General features: G+C 38.2%; 1 protein-coding gene across 6 annotated transcripts in view; it reads left to right on the forward strand.

The window, feature by feature from the left end:
- The window catches only part of LOC111155546 (zinc finger E-box binding homeobox 1), a 183,104-nt gene extending 167,372 nt beyond the window's left edge, over positions 1-15,732 (forward strand). For all 6 annotated transcript variants that reach the window (XM_022515756.1, XM_022515757.1, XM_022515758.1 and 3 more), the window contains 4 exons: positions 2,425-2,530; positions 9,236-11,043; positions 12,912-13,092; positions 13,210-15,732. In XM_022515756.1, the coding sequence (XP_022371464.1) occupies positions 2,425-2,530; positions 9,236-11,043; positions 12,912-13,092; positions 13,210-13,805 (2,691 nt within the window). In that variant the 3' untranslated portion in view covers positions 13,806-15,732. The remainder of the gene's footprint in view (positions 1-2,424; positions 2,531-9,235; positions 11,044-12,911; positions 13,093-13,209) is intronic.
- The last annotated feature ends 242 nt before the right edge of the window (positions 15,733-15,974 follow it).

Genomic DNA, 15,974 nt, shown 5'->3' on the forward strand with positions numbered 1-15,974 from the left:
GAAAACCATGCCATGGCTTAAAGATAAGCATTTCCATGTATTATTAATTTATTTATTAAACAAACATTTGTGTTTCTATTACATCAGAACCTGTTCTGTGTTCAGAACCTGTTCAGTGTTAAAAGGCACAATAGTGAAAAAAATAGGCAAAGATCAAGAAAGTAAGGAGCATATATTAGCAGATGATGTAAAATATAAGAACAGAGATAGTATGAAGAAAAAAAAAAAGCAGAAGGTAGAAAGTGAAGAAAGCTGCTACTTTTTAAGGATAGAGAGAACTTTCTAAGAATGGGACATCTGAACAAAGACCCAGATGAAAGGAAGCAGCCAGTCATAGGATGATTAGGGTAGGGTGTTCCAGTCAAAGGGAACAGAGGGAAACATGAAAAGGCCTTGAGGCAGAAGACTGCCCAGCATCCCCAAAGGATAGCAAGGAAGCCAGTGTGAATAAAGGGGAGAAAGATAGGTGAGGCCAGGAAGTATTTGGGGCTGGATGATATACCCCCTTGTATAGACCCTGGTAGAGACTTTTTATTTTATTCTACAGTGTGACAGGGAAACCTTTGAAGGTTACTGAATTTTGTCTTTATTTTTTGTTTTTTATTTTTAAGGGAACACTGGCTGTTGGGTGGAAAGTAGATCAAGAAAGATAAGAAGGGGGAAGCAGGGAGACCATTTGGAGACTATTGCTATAATCCAGGCCAAATGTGGTGGTGGCTTTGAAATCACTGGTAGTGACTGACAGGACACTGACGAATGTTGGATACAGAGTATATTCAGGTGGCTTGCTGATGGAGTGAGTAAGGGAGTTAAAGAGAGGAATCAAGGATTACTCCATAGTTTGGGGCCGAAGCAATAATCAAATAAATGATGGTGTCCTTCACAAAGACAGGAAACACCAGAGGAGGACCTGACTCTCAAAAAGGAAATTAAGAGCTTGGTGTTAATCATGTTAAGTTTCACATGCCCATTGCTTTCTGACTGGTGGTATCAAGGACTCAATTGGTTCTGAGAGTCTGGAGTTAAGGGAAGGGGTCTAGAGATACACCATTGGGAGTTGTCACCATATATTTGGTGCCTACAGCCATTGGTTTGGATGAAGCAGGGCCTGATACATAGTAAGTACTCATTCTCTTTCCTTCCTGTATGGAAAACAAAAGAAGGGAGATTCCAGGTAGAGGAGCATGAAGCAAGTCATACTTGAGTTAAGCCTTTGAAGTATGGCTAGAATCTTAATAATCAAAATTACAGGGAAACATAGCCAAGAAATAAGAAATAGTATGAACTAAAGCAAGGAGATCGAGAAGAGTAGTCTATGTGCAAAAAACTGAGACTCACTAAGTGACTGAGGCATGAACTTCTTACAGGGAACTGGTGAAGAATCAGCCTGGAAACTCAGGTAACCTCAGATGTATAGACTCAGAATCTGTATTCAGGGGTTCATGGGGGGAGCCTTTGGAGGTTTATGAGCAATTTATGGTTTATGAGGTTTATGATAGAACTCAGTTCAAGCAGTGCTTTTGTATGATTAATCTAATGAACAAAAAAAAATCAGAAACAGACTCAAACACAGAGAACATACTCGTGGTTGCCAAAGGAGAGGGAGGGAGGTGGGCACAATGGGTAAAAGGGAGTGGGAGGTCCAGGATTCCAGTTATAGAATGAGTAATTCATGGGAATGAAAGGTACAGCATTGAGAAGCTAGTCAAAGGCATTGTGATAGTGTTCTATGGTGACAGATGGTAGACACTTGTGATGAGCATAGCGTAACATCGGACTTGTTGACTCACTGTGCTGTATGCTGAAACTAATGTAATACTGTATATCAATTAGACTTGACTGGGAAACATTTCATAATAATAAATAAATTTAATGATGGATAAAGAAAAGTAAATAAATAAAGTAATGGGACCTGGAAAAAAATATCTAAGAGTGCAGAATATATTTGAAATACATAAAAGTGAGAATTTGATAAACCAGACAGAAAGCTGTTATAATACTCCATGTTTGGATGAAAAGATGGAGGTATTTTTTTTTTAATTCATCAGATTAAAGTACATTTTGGAAGTACCAAGCATCTAAAAGATAGGATAAACTACTGGAAAAAGCCTGGCTGCAGAAGAGATAATCTCTAGTTTCTAGTAATGTATATACTATCTTACTTGTGCTAAATACTATATTACTCAATAAAGCATGATTCTAGTACTCTAAATTAGCAAGTGGAGATTTTTCTTTATGTCAAAATTCTGGTCCTACTATCACCCTTCTTTTTGGTGCAGTATTCCAAGTGTTAGATTTTTGTGACTGCCTCAATTTGAAGCCTTTGAGAAGCAGAATTCATCAAAATGCTTTTAGCAGATTGGCTATTCTTTTACGTCCAAAGCTTTTTTGCCTTATAATTAAAATATCAATTCTTTCCTACAGAGACATGTGACACAATCTGGTGGTAATCGTAAATTCAAGTGCACTGAATGTGGAAAAGCTTTCAAATACAAACATCATCTAAAAGAGCACTTAAGAATCCACAGTGGTAAATATTTCTTTTCTGTCTATACCTTGAATATCATAGCATATATGGTAATAAATAAATCTGTTGTATCGTAGTCTACACACATGGTCAGAAACTTTGCTTTTCTTGTAGAATGAAGACTAACCTGGAGAAATTTTTTTAAGTATTTTTTTTTAAGATTTTATTTATTTATTTGACAGACAGAGATCACAAGTAGGCAGCGAGGCAGGCAGAGAGAGAGGGAGAAGCAGGCTCCCTGCTGAGCAGAGAGCCCGATGCGGGGCTCGATCCCAGGACCCTGGGATCATGACCTGAGCAGAAGGCAGAGGCTTTAACTCACTGAGCCACCCGGGTGCCCCCTGGAGAAATTTTTTATTTATAAATCGTATTTTATTGGAATCTTGATCTTTAACTAAAGCATAATAAGCTAATATAATATGACATACTTCAAATTTCTTAATCAGAATATAGCATGTTTTAATAAGTGCAACCTCCTTGAGCTTTCTGATGAATACTAATTCCATTGCTTCTTTTGCACAGTTAACGAGGGAGTGAAAAAGGATATAGAGGTACAATTTGCACAAGAAAGTAAGGAGGCCAAGATGTTCTTTACCTGAGAGAAATAGAAGTGGGAACTCCAGATGGGAAGTGGTCAGGGTGATACGGAATCACCCAGACAGGGCAGCATGGAAAATTTTAAAGAAAAATATGTTTACCTACCATCTCACCTTTCTATCCCACATCCTTTTCTAAATTTTACTTACAAAATGATATTATATGATAAAAATATGTCTGTTTTAGAAACTTAGAAACAAAAAGAGCTGTATTTGCAGGTCTTAGGGGCTCTACTTCAAAAGCTATAACAAAAACTCCGTAGCATCTCACGTTGCACTGTGACATCCATTCATCTGATTAATTTTGGTATGTTATTTTAGATTTATTTTATTTTTTTAAAGATTTTATTTATTTATTTGACAGACAGAGATCACAAGTAGGCAGAGAAGCAGACAGAGAGAGAGGAGGAAGCAGGCTCCCCACTGAGCAGAGAGCCCGATGCGGGGCTTGATCCCAGGACCCTGGGATCATGACCTGAGCTGAAGGCAGAGGCTTTAACCCACTGAGCCACCCGGGCGCCCCTTGTTATTTTAGATTTATTAAAGAGTAGTGAAAAATAACTCTTTTCTAATTAATGAGAAATGATGGCTGTCTGCACATGACTTATTTTGTGGAAATGATATTATTGACATTTACATCTTTCAAACATCCTACAAAAGGAGTACAATGGGTGGCTTTGTGAGGGGTGACTAGTAATATCTGTGTTTTATTTTGGAACTACATTTCTAGACACTTCACTGTCTTGTTTGTTGAGGGCTAATAAGGTTAAGTTACCAATTTGCTTAAACCAAGATTCTTACAAAAACATTTACTTATTTGCACACTTAAATGTTCCTGGAAATGAGAAGTTGTCTTTTGCAGTCTGCCACAAAATCCTATTTCTTAGCTTCTGGGCTATCAAAAAAATTTTCATCAAGAATATATTTTTAATGACTTTTTAATGCTTTCCTACTACAGATGATTTGAAGTTGTTGATAGAGATAGAGCTAGTTCAAGAGCATTTTCTTAAATGTTGAGATTGCAGTAGAGGAGGGAAAATAAAATTTAGAGGAAGATTCATGTACAAAATGAGTCATATGGTCCTATTGCAGTTTTAGAGGCTGTGGATCTGTCAGACCTGCAGAGGGTATAGAATTGGGAAGCATGCATCACTCCAGGGATTGCAATGCAAGGCAGAAACAGGAAGTTGGTATTGCAGAATTCTGCATTGATATTCAAAAATCCGTCTCAGTCAAGTAGTAAGTAGGGAGCTACTATCTATAGAACAGGCAGAAAGTGGACAAGAGCTCCAAGCTTGTTAGCAGAACACCACTGCTGCTGCTGAAGTAGCCGGTGCGAATCAGGTCACATCACGGAACACAGGGCATCACCGTACTCTGCACTGTCCATCCATTATGTATTTACGTGATAGTCTTATCCATAAGGATATGTAATGTGAAGCTGTATACCTCTAATACAGCAAGAAATTTTAATTTTAAAATATATTAGGAAAAAAAAGTTAAGGAAGTAACACAGGCATGAAGTAAACGTGAAGTAAAATGGATATACTGTGAAATGCCAAGCACATGCTGGGAGCAGACCACACATTAGACTCTTAAGGTTTAGGAAATCAGAAAACTGTGATCAATAACCATGACCCAGACTGTCTGCAAGTGAAAGGAATTAGTCGCTAGGAAAAGTACAACTCTTCCCACTACGAAGCCCATAGAGAAACAAAGTGCATTTTATATCGTTTTTCCAAAGTACTTAAAAGTACTTTTCCAAAGTACTTTCCAAAGTACTTCTGCTGTACTTAAAATAGTACAGCAGAAAAATTGATAGGGTTTTCTTTTTAAAATAAGATTCTCCGTGGACGCCTGGGTGGCTCGGTCAGTTAAGTGGCTGCCTTTGGCTTAAATGATCAGGTCAGGATCCCAGCGTCCTGGGATCAAGTCCCCCACCAGGCTCCTTATTTATCGGGGAGCCTGCTTCTCCCTCTGCCTTCCTCTCCCCCTGCTTGTGCTCTCTCTCCCTCTCTCTCTGACAAACAAAATCCTTAAAAAAATAAAAATAAAATAAGATTCTCCAGTAGGAAGCCAGTGATATTTCACCAAAATGCAATTCAGAAAAAGTATTTCTCCAGAGTAGCCACTTATATACAATCCAGGTATACAGCTCTCTGATGGCCTGGTTTATTCAAAAGGAAGATTTCTGAGTTGGGGCTTCTCAGTGTCATCCCAGGATGGCACCAGTCTGTAAGCTTTTTTGAGACTGGTTCTTGAAATGCTAAATACAGAAATTGCAAGTAATTTAGCAACTAGTAGATGAAGAAAATACTGTGACAATTTTATTATATTTTATACAATATTGATCTTACAGTAGATTGGAAATTTAAAACAAAAAAAAAATGGGGGGGGGCAGATAAAAAGGTCCTTCACCGCAGATTTGAAAGAGCTGTTTAGAGTCTCAAATAATGGATGAGCTTCATATCCTTCAAGAAACCTCTGTAATCTTTCTTTGTCAGCTCAGTTTCTAATCAGGGTCTTCAAATTATACTCCATAAAATTACCTGGATTGTTGCTATTATTACCTGGACACAGAGTCATGTGTTTTAGCCATCATCTGAATTTCTCATGTGGGACCTGAGCTATGATGAGGAGCAAGTCACCTCACCTCCTGCTCCCCGGCTCTGATCCTCCCCAGAAAATAACCTGAGTTTGTTCCATAGCCCTACGAACTTTAGCCTGGAAAGTTTTTACATCAGATGCAACCAAACGTCCACCTCAGCCATTACAAAAAAGAAATCAGTCTTCATAGGACATCAGACTTCTTACAGCACAACATCACCTCATTTAACAGTTGCTAGACAGACAGATTAGGCGAGGTACTCTATGTATAAACCATTAAGCTATGAAGTTAGAAACAAGGGGTTTTCCAACAAACTTAGTAGATTTGGCTATAGAACAACTGCTCTGTACTTCTTTCTGGTAATGATAAAATAGCAGGTAATCCCCAACCATAATACTGACAACTAGCATTTATTGCGTACTTAACTATGGACAGCCCCATTCTAGTTATTTGTGTACATTAACTCATACAGTCCCAACGATAGCCCTCTGAGGTAGATGCTATTATTTCCTCCCTTTCTACTGATGAGAAAATGGAGGCTCAGAGAGCTTAATTAACCTATCCAGAGTCACTCAGCTAGCCCATGGCAAAGCCAGGGCCTCGGTGTAGGTATCCTGACTCCAAATTGTTGCCTTAGCCACTGTGCTCCTCTGTCTCCTTGTTTGTAAAGATAAAAATAATCTGTGGGGCCCCTGGGTGACTCGGTCGGTTAAGCGTATGCCTTCTTCTGCTCAGGTCATGATCTCCAGGTCCTGGATCAAGCCCCATGTCGGGCTTTCAGCTCAGCAGGAAGTCTGCTTCTCCCTCTCCCCACCACTCCTGCTGTCTCTCTCTCCCTCTCTCAAATAAATAAGATCTTTTTAAAAAATAATCTATATCATAGATTCTTATTTTCCAAGTGTCTCTAACAAGAGAACAAACATATAGCTCATCTAAAAATGTTATGCAAGAATTTAAAATGATAAAATAGAAATACTAGAACACATCCATTGTTTTACAGCCCTCCCCCAGAAATTTACCTGGTACATTTGAGTATTGAATCATATTTCAGGCATCCCATTGGAAAGATACTGATAAGCTGGAGAATTTCCAGAGTTGAGTTAACAAGTGGGTAAGTGGGAAGGGTTCTAAAAACTATGTCCAATGAGGAATCTTTGAAGGACCTGGGTATATTTAATCCACACAAGGGAAGTATAAGGATACAGATGACAGCTCTTCACCAGCTTGAAAGCCTGGCTTTTAGCAAAGTTAGGCTTGCTCTGTGTGGCATCAGAGTACAGGCTAGGGCAGGAAATTGGGCCTAATAACAGGTGAATTCTGGCTTAGTACTCAACCTATCTCTCCATAGAATTACTTTTTAAAAGAATCACTAACATATATTGAGACCACACAAAGTTTTGCTGTATTATGTCATGTAACTGCTACAACAATCCAGTGAGGATGTATCTACATTTATTTATACACGAAAACACTGAGACTTGGAAAGATTAAGAAAATAGTAAGAGGCACTTGGGGGACTCAGTCATTTGAGCATCTAACTCTTGATTTCAGCTTAGGTCATGATCTCAGAGTCATGAGATTGAGCCCTGCTTTGGGCTCCATATGCTCACCGCAAGTCTGCTTAAGATTCACTCTCTTTCTCCTTCTTCTCTCCCCCCACTTCTGTCCCCCCTTCTCTCAAAATAAATTAGTAAATAAAATCTTTTTAAAAAAACTCATGGCAGAACCAGGTTTTGAACCCAAATTCATGATTCCCAGCAGAACCAAACTAGACCATCTTCCATAGGGCTGTCCAGCAGGTAATAACCTCCTTTTAATAAAGGAGCTTAAGCAAGAGACTAGCTAAAGTCCAGGATGATATGAAATGAACTCTTACTGTACAAGAGGGCCTCTTAGATCCCTTCCAGTTCTAATATCCGATTATACTTTGAGAAAATATAACTCACCTTTTAAAAACTGTGCAATACTGAAATTACTTTAGAAGAACTTACATTGAGTTTCTCACTGCTTTCATTTTCATTCTTAAAAAGAACAGAGGAAAGAAAGAGCTTTTTCTTGATATTGAGTAGATAAATAGTATCACCATATTCCATAATTTTGCAATTAGCCATCCATTCATCCCAAAAAGGCTTATTCAGCATTTTTGTGACCTACATTTCAATGGATAGAAGGCATAAATGGGACACAAGACTCAAGTTCCTACCTTATTGAAACTGATAGTCTTTAACCTATAAATTATAAATGAATGAACTATAAATATAAATTAAAATTAAGATGAGAAATTAGGGTTGTCTGAAAGTATTCCACTTGGCTCCATGCTTCTCAAAATTTTCTACTGAAGTATCCCTAATAGCTGACAAGGATAAACGCCTTCTCTCCCAGGTCTAGGGAAGCAACTTGACATAAGCCTCTACAAGCAAGGAGCTTCTTTGACATTGTGGATTTTTCCTAACAAGTCACATGAATTTTGTCTTTTTCTCCGTGGTATAATCTGTGTTTTAATATTAAAATGTTTTAAATTACTGTAATCACTCTCACTAAAACTGAAACTACAAGAAAGCTTTGCATACCCACTAGCACATTGCCTTCTAGCTTCAGGAGTGCATACCTCCCAGTTTAATAAGCCAAGGCTGATAGCAATACCTCATATGGAAAGTTTTCTGCCCACTGAAAAAGATCTTTTCAAGGAAACCTTAAAAGCTTGTGGGTATGGGAAGGATAGGTATTCATACTTGTTAAGTCTTATATAAAGGAGATTTTATTTACTTTTTTTTCCTGTAACATTAATTTTTCCTGCAGATGGTTTAGTATAGTGAAATATAGAAAAATTACATAAGTAGGTAAAATAGGATAAGAAAAAAAAATTAACTTGAATGAGTAGATGTACATTTGACCCTTGAACATTGCAGGGTATGGGAGCCGGCCTTTCATGCAGTCAAAACTCCACATAGAACTTTTGACTCCCCAAAAACTTAACTACTAATAGCCTACTGCTGACCATAAGCCTTACCTGTGACACAAAGTCAATTCATACATGTTTTTATGTTATATGTATTACATACTGTATTCTTACAATACAGTAAGCAAGAGAAAAGGGTATTCAGACTCTTAAGGAAAAGAAAATACATTTACAGTACTGTAGGATATTTATCAAAAAACTTCTACGGGTTAAGTCAACCCATACAGTTCAAACCCATATTGTTCAAGGGTCAACTGTAATTCTTTTTAGCATTTGAGAATTATTTGAAGTTTTAAAGGTTAGCAGGAATATTATACACATATGCTGAGAAGATGCCCTTATGGGTTAGCACGTGTACTACAGATGAAGGTTTTGCTAGTCTTTATAACATTTCTCTCAGGTTTGAACTTATAATCAATATTCTAAATAAAATTGTATCACAAGATACATGATATCTCTTTTTAAATTGAAACTTTGTTTTAAGGACAATGTGGACACATAACTTGTATGTAATAATTCAGTGAATATAATTTTTTGTTGTTCAGGAGAGAAGCCATATGAATGCCCAAACTGCAAGAAACGTTTTTCCCATTCTGGTTCCTATAGCTCACACATAAGCAGTAAGAAATGTATCAGCTTGATGCCTGTGAATGGGCGACCAAGAACAGGACTCAAGACGCCTCAGTGTTCCTCACCATCTCTTTCGGCATCACCGGGCAGTCCCACGCGACCACAGATACGGCAAAAGTTAGAGAATAAGCCCCTTCAAGAGCAACTTTCTATAAACCAAATTAAAACTGAACCTGTGGATTATGAATTCAAACCCATAGTGGTTGCTTCAGGAATCAACTGTTCAGCCCCTTTACAGAATGGGGTTTTTAGTGGTGGTGGCCCATTACAGGCGACCAGTTCTCCTCAGGGTGTGGTGCAAGCTGTTGTTCTGCCAACAGTTGGTTTGGTGTCTCCCATAAGTATCAATTTAAGTGATATTCAGAATGTACTTAAAGTGGCAGTGGATGGTAATGTAATAAGGCAAGTTTTGGAGAATAATCAAGCCAATCTTGCATCCAAAGAACAAGAAACAATCAGTGCTTCATCCATACAGCAAGGTGGCCATTCTGTTATTTCCGCCATCAGTCTTCCTTTGGTTGATCAAGATGGAACAACCAAAATCATCATTAACTACAGTCTTGAGCAGCCTAGCCAACTTCAGGTTGTTCCTCAGAATTTAAAAAAAGAAAATCCAGTCCCCACAAACAGCTGCAAAAGTGAAAAGTTACCAGAAGATCTTACTGTTAAATCAGAGAAGGACAAAAGCTTTGAAGGAGGAGCGAACGATAGCACTTGCCTTTTGTGTGACGAATGTCCAGGAGATATTAATGCACTTCCAGAATTAAAGCACTATGACCTAAAGCAGCCTACTCAGCCTCCTCCACTCCCTGCCCCAGAAGCTGAGAAGCCCGAGTCCTCTGTTTCATCGGGTGGAGATGGCAATCTGTCTCCCAGTCAGCCACCTTTAAAGAACCTCTTGTCTCTTCTGAAAGCTTATTATGCTTTGAACGCACAACCAAGTGCAGAAGAGCTCTCAAAGATTGCTGACTCAGTAAACCTACCCCTGGATGTAGTAAAAAAGTGGTTTGAAAAGATGCAGGCTGGACAGATTTCAGTGCAGTCTTCTGAACCATCTTCTCCTGAACCCGGCAAAGGAAATATCCCTGCAAAGAATGATGAGCGGCCTCAATCTACAAATACAAATGAGCCCCCAGACAGCACCGTAAATCTGCAGAGTCCCCTGAAGATGACTAACTCTCCAGTTTTGCCAGCGGGATCCACCGTCAATGGTTCCAGAAGTAGTCCGTCATCCCCATCACCTCTAAACCTTTCCTCCTCCAGAAACACACAGGGTTACTTGTACACGGCAGAAGCCGCACAGGAAGAGCCACAAGTAGAACCTCTTGATCTTTCACTACCAAAGCAACAGGGAGAATTATTGGAAAGGTCAACGATCACTAGTGTTTACCAGAACAGTGTTTATTCTGTCCAGGAAGAACCCTTGAACTTGTCTTGCGCAAAAAAGGAGCCACAAAAGGACAGTTGTGTTACAGACTCAGAACCAGTTGTAAATGTAATCCCACCAAGTGCCAACCCCATAAATATTGCTATACCTACAGTCACTGCCCAGTTACCAACGATCGTGGCCATTGCTGACCAGAACAGTGTTCCATGCTTGCGAGCACTAGCTGCCAATAAGCAGACTATTCTGATTCCCCAGGTGGCTTACACGTACTCGACTACGGTCAGCCCTGCGGTCCAGGAACCACCCTTGAAAGTGATCCAGCCAAATGGGAATCAGGTAAAGAAAAGGACCCCATGCCAAAGCTATTTGCTAACATGCTAGTTTGACTTCTTTTGATGAAATTTTTTTAATAAAACCAGTCTATGTGGGGCCAAGCAGGTTGTTAAAAATTTTTTTGAAAGGAAATAGATTTGCCTTAATTTTCGTAGCGTCACGCCTTCAGTTTCTTACTAATCCCAGGTATGGTTATCAGCTACCATTGTGCTGTTTTCCCTGGGGAAATGAGAAGTCTCAGCTAAAGACTTGACTATCTGAAGCTTGAGACATAAAAGAAAAATTGGAATATTCACCAATTAGATTTCTGTTTCTAGAGTTATATTCCCCAAATCAGTAACAGCTTCTGCTGTATCATCAATACATGGAAATACATTCCCATTCACAGACCCGTCACACTAGCAAAACTGAGCTATTACTTTTTATGTGTTAGCACCTATATTTATTAAAGGCTTTAATTAAACAATAATTAAGTATACAAAGAGCTCATCTAGTGAATTTGCTAATCACTTTATGAGCTGTAAACTAAGACAGCATTCAGTCACAATTTGTATACATGAGTCCATATATGCATTTTCCTCCTTACCTTCCCCCCAAAACCCATGATGTAGTTTTAGATAGAACCATTTTGTGTGACTGTTGTGTGGCTCATTGTGCAGGCATTTTTTAGGTCACTAACCTTGATGTCCTCAGTTTTTTTCATTGGTTTCTTATTGAGTCAACCAAATACTAGAGATATATTTGATCTTTCATCCAAATATTTGCTATAGGTAGGTGCTGCTGAAATAATTATAATATCCTGTTCAAATATAAATCTGTTGCTTTCTTCCCCCTTAAATATCACTACTGATTGGGTTACCTGCAGTGAATTCATTTAGACTCTCAGTGTATAAAACACTGTGCACACCTTTGAATAATAAAGGAGGACCCACCAACATTTCACTTAATCATATGACCACGTCCCATAGCAATGAAAGTAGTCAAGTTCCTTTAGCACAAACTGGAAGCTCACAGACCACCCAGGCAAATGGCTGCACCTCTCCTCTCCCACTTTGCAAACTATATGAAATGTTTAAAAAGCCTTTGAGCTTTTAGACAGTTTGTGGGTTTAGAAGCAATAGAATGGAAAATTTTAGGAAAGACATAAGGATCTTGAGGGACCCAATTCCACTACCAGTAACTGTTTACCTACCTGAGAGCTTCCTACACAATATTACCACCTTGAGGCTGCCTGTAATGTTTTTATACCACTGAAATTCTGAAGATTTATTTTGTCTAGCAGGTATTCTTGTTTCAAAATATAGACCCTCCTGCATTGTTTTGCCATCTTGTTCCTTAGAAAAGTGGTAGAGCAAAGCCCTCTCTTTTCGAAGAAACCACGGAGGTCAGTTCCTAGACCTCTGAAGTTCTGGAGGATACAATTGAAAGACCACCTTTTAAAAATAGAATCTTCATTTTTGCGTAGTAAAACCCAGAAAGAAAAAAATGAAGGTAAATGAGGCAGTTAGAAATTGGTGATGATGTAGCAAACTTGTAAGTTAAAAATTTCTGCAAATTTCTCATTAAGTCATGATTCACTTGAAACCAGGTAAATTTTGTTACTGTACATTTTACATTCTTTCTTTTCATCAGTTGATCACTTGTTTTTATCATCATTATGACTGTATTGCCCCAACCTCACTTTTTTTCTGTATCAACCCCCACATAGCATCTAGCCTCCCTACCCTTGGACCCTGTCTGCAGCGATGAGCTTGCTTTCCTTGAGCTATTGAAAGTATAAATCAAATTGGTTTTTTTAACCTGTGCTTTTTACATATGTCTCTTGTTTACCTTTTAATCTGAAATTAAATGTTCTTCTTTTCTTTCTTTAGGATGAAAGGCAAGACACTAGCTCAGAAGGAGTATCAAATGTAGAAGACCAGAATGACTCTGATTCTACACCACCCAAAAAGAAAATGCGGAAGACAGAAAATGGAATGTATGCTTGTGATTTGTGTGATAAGATATTCCAAAAGAGTAGCTCACTATTGAGACATAAATACGAACACACAGGTATGTCGATGAACCTGACAACTTTTGAAAAATGACTCTCTAACCCTTTCCGCAAACCGAAGTACTTCCAAAAGCCTTCTGAGGATTTTGTGTCATGGCTGTGTTCTTATTTTGCAGGTAAGAGACCGCACGAGTGTGGAATCTGTAAAAAGGCATTTAAACACAAACATCATTTGATTGAACACATGCGGTTGCATTCTGGAGAAAAGCCCTATCAATGTGACAAATGTGGGAAGCGTTTCTCACACTCTGGGTCTTATTCTCAACACATGAATCATCGCTACTCCTACTGCAAGCGAGAGGCCGAGGAGCGGGATAGCACGGAGCAGGAAGAGGCGGGACCGGAAGTCCTGGCCAGCGAGCATGCTGGGGCTCGGGCATCTCCCTCGCAGGCCGACTCTGACGAGAGAGAGAGTCTGACGAGGGAAGAGGATGAAGACAGTGAAAAAGAGGAAGAGGAGGAGGAGGACAAAGAGATGGAAGAACTGCAGGAAGAGAAAGAATGTGAAAAACCTCAAGGGGAGGAGGAAGAGGAGGAGGAGGAAGACGAGATGGAGGAGGAGGAGGGGGAAGAGGCAGAGAATGAGGGAGAAGAGGCAAAAACTGAAGGTCTAATGAAGGAAGATGAAGCTGTAAATCAAGCGAGCAGCTTAGAACAAAAAGTGAGCAAGAAGAGTGAGCAGGTGTCTGAAGAAAAAACAAATGAAGCCTAATAGTTTTTCTAGAAGGAAAATACATTCTAATTGGTAATGAAGTTTGTTCTATATTATACATGCTTTTCATGGAAACACAGTAACCTGTATACTGTGGTTTCTGTTCACTACTGTGTAAAGTAAAAATTTAAAAAAAATACAAAATACAAAAAAAAAAAAAAAAACCACACAAAAAAAAAAATCCGGGTGTGCCTGATCTCAGACCTAGTAATTTTTCATGCATTTTTCAAAGTTAGGAACAAGTTTGTAACACGAAGCAGATTAGAAAACTTTAATGACTCGGAAAGCAAAGATTTAACAGGTTAAAGGAAACTGATTAATTAGATAAGCATCTGACATTGTTTCTTTTTGTCAGTATTAATTATCACTCTTACGTTGGTTTATTCTTAAGCTGTACAATTGGGAGAAATTTTATAATTTTTTATTGGTAAACATATGCTAAATCCGCTTCAGTATTTTATTATGTTTTTTAAAATGTGAGTACTTCTGCACTACAAAATTCCCTTCACAGAGAAGTATAATGCAGTTCCAAACCATGCTAACTACCTTTTATAAATTCAATCTAGAAGGTAGTAATTTCTAATATTTAGACGTCATAGTGGAGTATTATCATTTCAAGTGTATTGTTAGCCTTAAGAAAGCAGCTGATAGAAGAACTGAAGTTTCTTACTCATGTAGTTTAAAATGGAGTTCAGAAGATTGTCATTGAGTTCTGCTTGCAGGGACTAACAGTGTTAATCCTGGGAAGGGTAGCAGAGTCGTCAGAATCAGTGTTCGTAATTGTGTTTGAGTATGTGGTGACAAATATGAAGGATATGATATGAAGCTTTGTATCTCCTTTGGCCTTAAGCAAGACCTGTGTGCTGTAAGTGCCATTTATCAGTATTTTCAAGGCCCTAACCCGCCTTCGTTCGATGTGTGGCCTACAATAACTAGCATTTGTTGATTTGTTTATTGTATCAAAATTCCAAATAAAACTTAAAACCACTGACTCTGTCAGAGAAACCTAAACACTGGGACATTTCATCCTTTAATTCCTCAGTATTCATTTTATGTTAATTGACTTTCAAAATTTCTCTACAGAAATGAAAGGGAAATTTTCTAATCTGCTCTATCCATGTACTTGCATTTCAGACATGGACATGCCATTGTTATTTGGCTCATAACTGTTTCCAAATGTTAGTTATTATGGACCCAGTTTATTAACAACATTAGCTGATTTTTACCTATCAGTATTATTTTATTTCTTTTAGTTTATAGATCTGTGCAACATTTTTGTACTGTATGTCTTCAAACCTGGCAGTATTAATACCCTTCTTACTGACATGTACTTTTAGTTTTAGAAAACTTTTATATTTATGTGTCTTATTTTTATATTTCTTTATTTATTACACAGTGTAGTGTATAATACTGTAGTTTGTATTAATACAATAATATATTTTAGTATGAAAATTTGGAAAGTTGATAAGATTTAAAGTAGAGATGCAATTGGTTCTCTTGCATTGAGATTTGATTTAACAGTGTTATGTTAACATTTATACTTGCCTTGGACTGTAGAACAGAACTTAAACGGGAATGTATTAGTTTTACAACTACAATCAAGTCATTTTACCTTTACCCAGTTTTTAATATAAAACTCTTAAATTTTGAAATTCACTGTGTGACTAATAGCATGATGCTCTGCAGTTTTATTAAGAGATTAGCCTAACCATCAAACTCTCATCTCCTTAGTAAGCCAAATTAGGATAACCTTATATAAACAGTGTTGGGAACAATGTTTAACATTTTGTGCCAATTTGTTCCTGTATTCATGTATGTAAGTTACAAATCTGATTCTTCATTTTTAAGTTCCTTGTTACACCATGGTCATTTTCTAGTTTTTTACCAGACTCCCCCATCTCACAATAAAATGCATCAACAAGCCTGACCTGCTGTCATTCTGTTCTTTATTACCGAGATTTTCTTTGGAAATCTCTCTGTGAAATGGGGTATTGCACACTCATCTTGCACTCAGTTTATCTTGGGCTGAATGTGGGTAACAAACTAAGCGTTTTAGACATTCCCCACTAAACCATGGACTTCCCTGTGGCCCAATGTTTCTGGGAAGATCAGAGTTGGCAACTACAGGCTTCCTCAGAGGTTGTTCCATCTTCCTGAAACCCTGACCGC

The sequence above is a fragment of the Enhydra lutris genome, unplaced genomic scaffold (assembly GCF_002288905.1).
Source record: "Enhydra lutris kenyoni isolate GAN:26980312 unplaced genomic scaffold, ASM228890v2 scaffoldscaffold42, whole genome shotgun sequence".
NCBI lineage: Eukaryota > Metazoa > Chordata > Mammalia > Carnivora > Mustelidae > Enhydra > Enhydra lutris.